The 11,599-nt window shown below is 36.2% G+C and overlaps 2 protein-coding genes across 2 annotated transcripts; both read left to right on the top strand.

The window, feature by feature from the left end:
- Nucleotides 1-218: 218 nt before the first annotated feature.
- PAAG_08395 (hypothetical protein) lies at nt 219-2,267 on the top strand (the record flags this gene model as incomplete). Its single annotated transcript, XM_002789647.2, has 1 exon — nt 219-2,267. The coding sequence occupies one exon, from the start codon at nt 219-221 to the stop codon at nt 2,265-2,267; it is 2,049 nt and encodes a 682-aa protein (XP_002789693.1).
- Nucleotides 2,268-3,711: 1,444 nt separating this feature from the next.
- On the top strand, nt 3,712-4,020 carry PAAG_12552 (hypothetical protein; the record flags this gene model as incomplete). Its single annotated transcript, XM_015848030.1, has 1 exon — nt 3,712-4,020. The coding sequence occupies one exon, from the start codon at nt 3,712-3,714 to the stop codon at nt 4,018-4,020; it is 309 nt and encodes a 102-aa protein (XP_015702357.1).
- Nucleotides 4,021-11,599: the final 7,579 nt, after the last annotated feature.

Genomic DNA, 11,599 nt, shown 5'->3' with positions numbered 1-11,599 from the left:
CAGACGTTAGCCGTTCTGTTTTCGGTTCACGGCCCATTGAAATGTCCACTGAGGTACGCGGACATTGACGAAATTGAAGAAGAAGACGGAAAGACTATTGTGTTCCGTTTCCTATAGGACACATTACAAGCGAACGGCGGGTAATCAGGAATTTTGACAAACGAAGACAAGGCGTATTGGCAGGAAGGATAGCAGGAACAAAGCCATATGATTAAGGAATGACCAACAATACCAACCAGGCCGATGTCTTCAATTCCGCAACCTCCAGAAGAACCGCAAGCGTGAATCCCTTATCCACTGTTCGTCCACGTAATCGACGCTTGATCTCCCTAGTTGATGATGATAACGACGACAATGTCTCTGGAACAACCGCCACAGACCATCCAAGCACAGCTGCTGGGCTAAGAGCTGATAATGTCTACTCTAATTCATTTTTAACGCCCATTGCCTCCCGGTCTCAGGCTGGTACCCCATCTCCATCCGCAAGCAGAGGTCCATCCAGTACACCATCAAGCTCGTTGAATAGGGTCCAGTCGTCAAGTAGTACGAAGTTGGGAAATGGATGGACAGACACCCGACTGAATAAACCGACAGGCCAGTTTGCAGGCCAGTTTGCAGCGGAGTTTTGGGAATCGTCGTGGTCATCACTGCAGGGGCTGGCGTCGATCGTGTTGGGGAGTGAGGATGCCTTGGGGAAGGTGAAGCCGTCCACGTCGACATCAGGCAGATACCAACACGGGCGGAAGCCGTCGAAACCGGATTTTGTTCCGAATTCGAGAAGTGGACCTTCGTCATGGGGCCCGACAAATTTCTTTAATAGACAGTTAGGATCAGGATCGAAAGAAGAACGGCAGTCGATGGTACAGGCGCTGAAAAGGCAATCCCTTCTCCAAGCTAATGGAGATGCCACGCCGGATAGTTGGGGGAATTATAAACGAAGGGATTCTGGGGATGCACCCCGGGGCGCTTCCGCCCCACCTCCAGAACAGGAGGATGCAGATACTTTGGTATATGTGCACCATGTCCAGAAGAATGACAGCATCACTGGAGTCTCCATTAGGTATGGCTGTCAGCCAACTGTTATGAGGAAAGCCAACGGGTTCTGGCCTAGTGATACTATACAAGCCAGGAAGACTGTTCTTCTTCCAGCTGAAGCCTGCACGCTGAAAGGACATCGACTTCCTGAGAAGGAAGAGAATGTTAATCTCTTGGAGAATCGTGATAATACGAATGACCCATTTACGGATTATAGTTCATTGGATCCAGGCACAACGCCTTTCCCTACATTTGGATACGGAGAGTCTTATTTACGAGGTATTTGTGCCGCATCAGCAGTATCGTCGATATCAGGCAAGTCATCGAAGCAGGCACCGCAATGGAAACACGAATGCTGGGTGCAGGTCGACGGATTTCCAGATGCTATTGAAGTCGGCCGCGTACCCAGGAAAGCTTTAGGGTTTTTCCTTCCACGAGCAAGGCGAAAATCTCTAGACCAGCCTTATTCCGACTTAGAAGATAATTCCCGTTCTCCCTCTCAAGATCAATCACTCGATACAAGTACGGGAAGACCCCCATTCCCGACCTCCACTAGTTCCCCATCCGCCTCCCCATTCCTTTGCACATCAAACTCCAGCACCCGCGACCACTCCGTATCCAGCTCAAAACCCCTCTCAGCCCCACGCATCCACGGGCAACGCAGCAGCTTCACCCTGACCGGCCCTGGCGGCGTAGGAACACTAGGCCGTAACGCAAAAGCCCCCGGCCCCGCCGAAGATAAACTCAACCAATTCATAAACACGCACCTACCAACCCTAGCCGTGCCCCCACCGCCACCGCTTCGATTCCCCTCATCGTCTTCTGTTAGCAACTATGCGCGCCCTTCCATTGAGTCTACTTCAACCGTCATCTCCAACTCGTCCACGGGCCTGGAGAATGTGGGAGGCGCCATTGAAAGCTGGGTACGCAAGATGGCGCGCAGCGCTAAGGCGGGTGTTATGGAGTTGCAGCATCAGGGTAGCCATTTGGGTATTAGCGGGATGGGCGATTTGATTGAGTTGAATGATACACCGACGTATGGGAAGGGCCCTGCTAGTCGTAGCGGTAGTGCTAGTGCTGGCATGGCCTCGCCGATTAGGAGTGGGGATCGCCGTGCCGTTGTTTACCAAAGCCCTACTCGCGTTTCAACTAGGTCTGAAGAGGCAATTGGGACGTTGGATTTGGCAGATGGAGGTACCGTGAGGGGTAGAAGAGTGAAGCGAGAAGACTGACGAAGTTTTGTTTGAATTTTATTCTGCAGTGGTTGGATGAGAAATGATGGGTGAGACACGGAGAGTTTACTTTGGCATCAGATATTTACTGCGATTACTCATGTTATTGCGTTTCTCCCTGTTTCTCCATCAGTGGTCTGTTGTGTGTTTCACTTGGAAGAGACTGGCTTTTCCCCTCTTCTGCTTCAATCCTAGCTTTAATTTCGAGTAAAAGACAAGAAATTTTTCTAATACTTAATTGCATGCACAAAGCATTATGGGATTGTTTTGATCGACATAGATGTGACTATTCTTTTTATTTAATTTGACCATAGGGTGGTAAGCTCCCTCATTACCGGCTCTCTCTATGTTATTTTGGCTTCTTTGTTTGCACTGTTTCCTTTCTCAACTGTCATCTCTTGAGTTCTTTTCCCATACCCACACTTTGCCTCAGATTAAGCAGTTCTCTATTGTTTGTTTATAGGTTCATGTAATGTAATGAACTGTACATGTTCTATGCCTCAATCATTATGTATCAATGCTGGTTTCATCCATAGTGTAAGCCTTGCATTTTTGCAACTGACAAAAAAGTTTCAAATTATCATCAAAGTTCAGATGGTTTAGCTCTGTCGCATAATTCAGCAAAATTTGGACAGTTAATTTAAGAAAATTATTGTTTTGCTAAGACTAATGAATGATAACTTTCTTTACTTGCTCTGTATTACAATTTTCATTCCTGATGACCCATTCCTCCACTTTGTTCATAAAGTGATGAAATCTAATGTCATTCTCTGATACTCTGTACGCATTCAGCACTAAAATATCTTAAACAATCTAATGTGATTCGTGCATTTCTCATCTCAGATCTTGATCTCACTGTGAACAAAGTTGCTGGGCCTCATCATGAACCTGTCAGGTCTATCCGCCTTCTTATGTAATTCACACTGTATATAACTTCCGCGTAGCTAGCAATCACTACATAATCAATCAAGCAATCTATCCTTCACAGGTTATAAGACCTGTTTTGCGCAAATAACTGCCAATTTAGGGAATTCTTGCCAAATATAGCATATATTAATCACTGCTCACTTTATTCAATATAATATTGTCTTATTTTATGTCAATTGATCAATTTAATGCACTATTATATTATTATTTTTTTTTCTGTGTTCAATCTGTTCACTTAGTGAGTGAAAGAAAAATCTGCAACTCACTAATTTTTCAGTGACTGATCACACAAGAACATGTCAATCTACTCAATCAAGCTTATAGGCAAGAATCTCACCAAATAAGATTACTCCATTATAAAGAAGATTAATATGATATAGTGGAACATATGATGACTCACTTGTGATTATGATTGAGTCAATTCAGTCAATCTGACTGATCTGAAAATGATCAAAGGGCCCTGAGCTTACTGACCCCCCCAGTGACATTCAAGAGTTTCAATATTGGACTTCTCAAAATGCTCAATCAGCAAGTTGGGCTGATTACAACCTCTACCATGGTGAGGCCAGTCTGCTTACATCATGTCAAATATGCTGATCCAACTCCTTCAGAGAATGAGGTGAAGATGTCTACAGTAATCTCTAACCTGCTGCCAGTAACTGACTCTGAAGAATTGCAACTGAGGAGATTGAATCTTGAACATCAAAAAATTGATTTAGAACTTCAAAAAGAAAGGCACAAAGAATTACAGCTTCAACTTCAATTGAAGAGACTCTGTACTCAGAATGACAGAGCTATGATACCTGCAAATACATCAGTGAGTTGACTATCAGCATGAGATCTGAACTTGAGGTCCTGAATGCAATATAATCTCTATGACCTGGATAGTTGCGTCAGCAAGATGATCAGCCAGTTCAAACAGGATACTAAGTATGCCACTAAGCTGAACACTCTGGTCAAATCTTCAAATTACCTCTCCTAGCATGTAAATATAAAGGCCAAGCTAATTGATACTCAATGCTGGGTTATATTAGAGAACAAGCAAGTCAAAAGCCCTGATAAGAACTCTGAATAGGTTTCTTTTTGAGAGGTCAAAAATCACTGGCTTTATACATTCATTTTGAACACATTGGCAGCCAGCATTAGGCCTTATTTTAATAAGTATGATGAGGGCAGGATCACTTATTCTCTTTGACACACAGTTGAAGAGGAGTTCTCTATTTTAAGAACACAGCTCTGCAGAGAAGCAGTCCTGGTATTTATATCAATGAGTGGTGTCAAAGTCACTGACATACATATATTTTTCAATAAGTTCAATGATATTATTATGAAATTGGAAATATTTGATATTTTACTGTTAAATGATGTAATATTTCATGTATTCTATTCTACACTTCTCAATATATGGTGAAACTACATGCAAAAGAAAATTGAGGAGGTACAAGAGTTCAAATCAAAGTCTGTCATATTGAATATTCATTTGATCATGGAGAAAATACACTCTCAATTGAACCCTCTTAAAGAGGTCAAGAAGGCCATCTAGGTAGTTAATTCTTCAGCCAATATGGCTCAGGCTGAAAACACAGCTGCAGGTTTCAATAATAGCAGCAACATCCAAAATATTTTAGCCTGTGGGGGCTGACCCAGGGGACGCAGAGGCTATCAAATGGGCAGATGTTCAAATTCTGACCTCCCAATCTGCTTAGAATGTGAGCATTATACGGCAGCCTATAGTGACATTTGAGTCAAATGGGTTTTTTTGATGGTTTTTATACTAGTGTTACTATGAACACGCACTAATCATATTCATTTCATTTATAATCAAATAGACCTTGTTGATTACAGCTTCTTTGACTCTATTGAATACATGAGTGGCAAGAATAGAGGTAAGAATAGGGGGTAAGAATAGGGGTAAGAATAGAGGCAAGAATAGCTCTGTGAGAAGTAAGACTTCTTATGAGAATAATAAATAGCAAAACAATTCTTCACATTAATATCAATCTTTACAAAGTAAACTAAAATCTATCAAATATTTTACTAATCACTCTTAACTCTGATATCAAAAGAATCTATCAATCAATCTATCAATCACTCTTGACATTGATGCTGAAATCTTGTCCCATTTGCTGATGAGTCAAGATAGTTTGATTGTATTTCAATTTCACTATAATAATTTATTTCCATCTTTGTCACAGTATTTTTCATCTTCTTCTTTACATTTTTCTCCTCTGTCTCTGATTCTGGCTTTTTTCACTTGAACAATAGATTCTTCTCAAGCTTCATTATCTTCAATTTATTAATTTTGTCTTCAGATTTCATAGGGATTGGGTACAGCTATCTTCATTTGATAAGATTTAGAATGAGTAAATCAACTGAGAGAGCATATTTGCATTTGATCACTGATACAAAGATATTCTCTTCTTTGACTTTGATATCTGATGATTTGACTTTGATATTCTTTGGTTCTGATGGTTGTTCAATGAGGTGATTGAACTCATCATAGGTAACAAGACAAATGTGAATAATTGTAGTTGCTGAGGTTGATGAGTGTGCTTTCTTAAATGAACTCAATAACTTTTCCAAATCTAACATTCAAACATCAGGAGTGAGCATAACTGCACCATCCTTTCCTGTAACTGAGGTAGAAATGAATACATCAACTGGAGAAACAATAGTAAGAATATTCTTTCAAGCTGTATCAAGTCTGGCAGTAATGATTTCTAGAAAATCCTTCATTGTAAGAAATACACAATCTGAGTAGATTTCATTTTGAATTTTTCAAATTGACTTCCAGTTATAGTATGTTTGTAGTTTGGTGTCATTGTATTCACATTTCCAAATATGAATAAGAATTTTGTAGGATTTTCACAAGGATGACAATTGATTCAGCTCAGGTTTGATTGCAGATTCTTTTATAGATGATGTATGTTGGATTGATATATCAGCATTAGAGGTCATTTGTTGAACTTTCTGTGTTTTTTAAATAGCCAGTTGACATGCTCATTGAGAAGGTCCAGGATCAAGAATTGTGATAGAGAGTGACAGTGTCAGAGTTAGAAGACTGGGACTATCTTCAATGATAATGATTTCATCATTTATTGAAGAGATGATAGAGGATTTCAGTGTGGATGGATTGGCTTTGCCACAATAAGAACAGGCAGCTTCACTATTACAGTGTGCTTTATGAGAAAATTCAAGATGATTCAGGCAGAATGGTGTCCACATAGTGAAGTAAATCAAGATGATAATAAACAACAAAGAGAAGAACAGGAAAATTTGAGTGTGTGTATATATATATCTGTTTTTGAGGGTAACAGAGTGAGAGAGAGAATGTGTGTGTGTGTGTGTGAATTTCAGTAACTTGATTAATATAATGATTAGTATAATAGCTAACCATTTTGAAAGTGTTAGACATGATGAGTAATATTATATAATATCTTCAAAGAGTGTACACACAACAGAATATTACTGTATCAATTAAATAAGAAAACTGTTAATTGATATATATTTTAATACTGTCAATAACTTTAGATATGACTATATAATGATGAACAATTATAATTTTCAAATGATAGAGTGTTCAAGTATATGAATACATATATTCTGTATGTACGGTGTACATACATTGTATGTATATAATTATATCTAGTTCAAAATACACATAGCACTGCAATATAAAATTTATAGAATAATTGTTATTGTAACAAACTTACAAAGTATATTCTTGAGAATATTAGTAGAATACTTAATATAATACTTAATCATATTCAATCTAATTACATCTGTGATACATTTGACTTAAGATTCTCACTATTTTCAGCAGAGATATCAGACTTGTTATCTTCACTATTCTCACTATTCTCATCATAAATTTTCATTTTTATCATATTATCAAAATTCATCTCATGCTCCTGCAATCACTCTGTCAGCCAGTCCCAAGCACCAATTGGCTTGTTAGATTCCTGTAAAATAGGAACTTGTTAAGATCTTATATGATTATGTACAAGTTTTCACAGCTGAAGATATATTATCTTATGTATACATTCACTCTGTTCATTGACAGCTGCAGCAGTGACTCTTCCAGAAGAAAATCTCAACTTTGAAATCTGATTCTGACATCAATTCTTTGTCTCAAGTGGTAGATGCTCATTATATCTATCAAGTATTAGTATTTCTATGATATTAGATCAACAGAGATATTAGTAATGAAGATATTACATACCCCAGTTTTCAAAATGCATGTGAAGTTCTGAAAGCACTTGTGAATCTGGTTTTAAACCATGTTGTAATGCATTATCAAGATGATAATAGAGCTTCCAGGGCTGTCCATATACCCCATCAGGTCATTTACATTGAGTGCGAATTTGATGATTATTCTAGACTTCCACATAGTTTGTTACCTCTTGTCAAATAATTGGCATATACACAGTGAGAAAGGCAATATGATCAGATACTGTATTGGTGTGAAATAGACCTGCATGACTGAGATTCAGAAAATAGTGCTGAGAAAAGATTAGTATAAAGATTAGTATAATAATTAATAGCAAGAATATGGAATTTCATACTCTTCAGTAATTTGTCAACTGTTTTGCAAGTTGTCCTCATCAAGATTCAATTTGTTGATTTAGTGTACTTGTTCTGAATTGATAGCACTCATTCAAAGAAACATTTGAATCAGTTGCCTGATGTAGTTTGAGTTGTGCAGCTGCAATCATTGAAGTTTCAGTTCCTCAATCTGAATGAATAACCTGAGGAAAAGTATCAGTGGTTTGAAGAACATCAAGAAATTGTCAAAGAACAGAAACAGTGATACAGTTTGTGATTTCAATATATATCCATACTATATACTGAGAATATGCATCAATTGCTGTATAGATTTCAATTTCCCAATGTTGAAACTTGCAATAACCATCAATAGACCAAAGATAATTTGATCCAGGAACAATGTAGGATCCTCAGTGACATTGAAGATCATTTAGTCAACATGTAATTCCATCTAGATTAAGCAGCTGAACTGTTTTGAATAGACAATCTCTGATTTTATTAGTATTATACTAATCATTATATTAATCAAAATATATCATGAAATGCTATGCCCCTGCTATCTAAAATGAATGTACAGATGTTCTCTTTCAAAACTCTGAATAAATTCATTGTTAAGCTTTTTCTGTATAGTAGATATAAGCTCTTTCTGCACCTAATCATTCTCATAGTTATCTCTTTACTGATGAAGTTTCAATTACTGCTGAATTTGATAAAGCTCATATATAGAAAGTTGAGACTCAGGATACTTTTCTTGAATAACTGATAGAATATCAGTATCCTGCAAGCCTCATGAAAATAATTTTTAAATAAGATTTTGAATTAATTTATCAGCTTCCCATTTCTTGATATTTTTAATATTCTATTTTTGAAGACAATAAACAACAGTTGATTGACTAACTTCAAGATTATGATCTCATTTCAATTGAGAGATAATATCTTATTGAGTTAGATTGTGTTGATGAAGATTAATAATAATATCTTTGTGAAAAAGAAGATATGAATAACTGGACAGAGGTATTTTAAAAGAAAGTGAAAGAAAAAGTATTCATTATTCTAAAATAAAGAAAAAATGAATGAATGAATGAATGAAAATATCATAACATCATAAAAAAAGTAAATAAGAAAATCAAAACAAACAGACAATACACTAAACTAACTAAGTTAGCTTGCTTTAACATAAAAAAAATTTCAACAAAAAACAGATTAGTAGAATGATTGCTATAATTATAAAAACAAAAAAAAAATTAATTTTCAGACTTAAAAAGCATGCACTCATTCAGACTCTATCTCATTTGCATAAATTTCTCTGAAGTCATTTCCTCTTTCAAGGCTCTATGAGCCTGTTTATGAGTATTAATGTCTTTTTCTGAATCTTCAGTCTTTTGCTCACTCCATTATTTCTTTGTCAAATTTGAGTTAATTTGTTCTGCACAAAGCAGTATTTTCAAAACAGAAAGCTTCTGATTTGAAATTTTTTTTAAAAATTGATAATGACTAGCAGTATTGTTGAAAAAATGATGTCAGAATTTTCAAAAAAGAGAATTGCTGATATCTTTTCATGAGAGAATCTACTGCTTATATAAAACAGCAGCAAGACTTTCTTCTTTTTTCATCAGTTTCACTTCTTCCTCATATGCAGTCTGGGAATCTTCCTCAGTTGGCATATTTTCTTTATCAAATCATTTTTTATCTTTCAGCTGTCATTTCACTTCTTGCATAGTGTTCTCAGAATGTAACAAATGATTTCATGCAGTGAGTCTATGATAAATCATTAAAATGATTAATATAATGATTAGTAGAATATAGAACTTACTTTTCACTTGATGTTGAGATATCATCTTGTCTCTGCTTCAGCATTGATGCTGTAATCTCTGTGCTAAGTCTATATTCTATTAATATTTATATTAACAAGATTTCAAGATTTGCTAACTATCTTTTATTCATGATCTCTATTCTTTTATCCTCAATCATCTTCTTTTGATCTTCAGTATTTGCCTTTTTGAATGTATCAGTATTTTTTAACTATTGAATATGATAATTTACTGCTGCATGATCTGCATTCTTCACTCATTCAATAGTGACTTCCTTCTCATTCATTTTTTCCTGTCATTTTATTGCTCTTTTTATATGAGAGTTAATTGACATTTCTTCTTCAGCTTTTCATTTATGGCCAGCTGTGACTCCAGGCTTTGGTCCACAGTGTGTCATTTTGATAGAATGAGAAAAAAACTGATCTTGAAAGTGAGAAACAAAGAATCTGGTGCAGGAAGTAGTTGATTAATACAATAATTGATAGAATAAAAGGCAGGCAAGCAGCAGAGCAGAAGTAGTGAGATGGCAGAAAGAAGAATTGGAAGAATTGAAAATCAATGATGATATTCTTTATGATGTGTTGTTGCATTTACTTGATTGCCTATTTGAGTGTGCTTATATTGTTGTGTTATTCATCAACTGCACATAATCACATATATAACTGCACACTCACTTCAAAGATCTTATCTCTTTGCTCTTTTTCTTTCTCAATCTTTTAATCTTCTCATTCATCTCATTCTATGCACCTCTTTCTCTTCCCTCTCCTCTGCAGAATTTTTTTAAATTATCTTCTGTATCAAAATGACTGCAAGAAAACGCGTTCAACAGAGAGGGGCAAAAAAAATATAGTTAGCAAGGCAAGAAAGAAGGGAAAGCATTCTCCAGAACAGTATGTGACTCATGTGAAATCTCAACATCACTATCATCAAAAAGCTGATAGTAAGTAAAAGTATATTCATAGATTTTTTGAATTTGAATATCTAATTTAATTATTTTAGTCACTGCTCTCTGTGAAATCTGCTGTTATTAGTGTGATGTTAAGCTTCTTATTTACAAGCTCTCATTCCAGCATCTTGTCTATGAAATTGCAGCAGATATATATGGTGATCTTTGATTTCAAGCATCTGCAATTCTGGCTTTGCAGGAGGCTGCAGAGGCAGTTTTGATTGATGAATTCACAAGTAAAAAATGACTAGATTTTACAAGCTAATCTACTAATCATTATACTAATCAATTGAGATGTTAGTGACAAATCTATGTGTCATCCATGCCAAACATGTTACCATTCAGGATAGGGATATGAAATTGGTGCAGAGGCTGTGACAAATCATGACAGACAGTCACATTCCAGGATGTGAAAATGATTATTAGTAGTTTCTTGTTGTTTTCATCTTTTATTCACTTTCTTTCACTTTTTGATTTTTCATTTTGATTTTTTGATAATATCTATGAAAATGATTATTTTCTAATTTTTTTAATTTATTTTTTTTTTTAACTTAATCAGAATGAAATGAGATGTTTCTGCAACAGATAAATTTTCATATAAATTTCTATTGGTGAGTGTCTATAAGTGGAATTAAGTAATTATAGTGGAAAAATATAAAAAAATCTATTTGACTCAAATATCACTATAGGCTGCCGTAGTGAGCTTCTTAGTGATTGTAACTGTGCTGAATGCTCAGAATTCTATGTCTATGTTCATGTCTATATGAGCTTCTTAGTGATAGTGATTGTGCTGAATACTCAAAACTCATATTCATATTCATGTCTATGTTTGAATGAGCTTTTTAATAATTGTGACTGCATGAAATGCTTAGTACTGTCATGGCTCAACTAGAGTCAGAATGATAACAAGACAACAGCTTTATTATCTATCTAACTAGGCAGCTGCGACGAGAATACTAAACTGGGGATTAGAATATGAAATGAATGAGCAGCCGAATATATAGAGATGGCTGGGGATCGGATCGGATCAACCTTTGGAGCAGAGATGGTTGGGGATCAGAACGGATCAATCTCAATCCATATACAAGCAGCTGCGCCGTAAC

The sequence above is a fragment of the Paracoccidioides lutzii genome, assembly GCF_000150705.2.
Source record: "Paracoccidioides lutzii Pb01 unplaced genomic scaffold supercont2.33, whole genome shotgun sequence".
NCBI lineage: Eukaryota > Fungi > Ascomycota > Eurotiomycetes > Onygenales > Ajellomycetaceae > Paracoccidioides > Paracoccidioides lutzii.
This window is presented reverse-complemented; position numbering and strand designations above follow the sequence as displayed.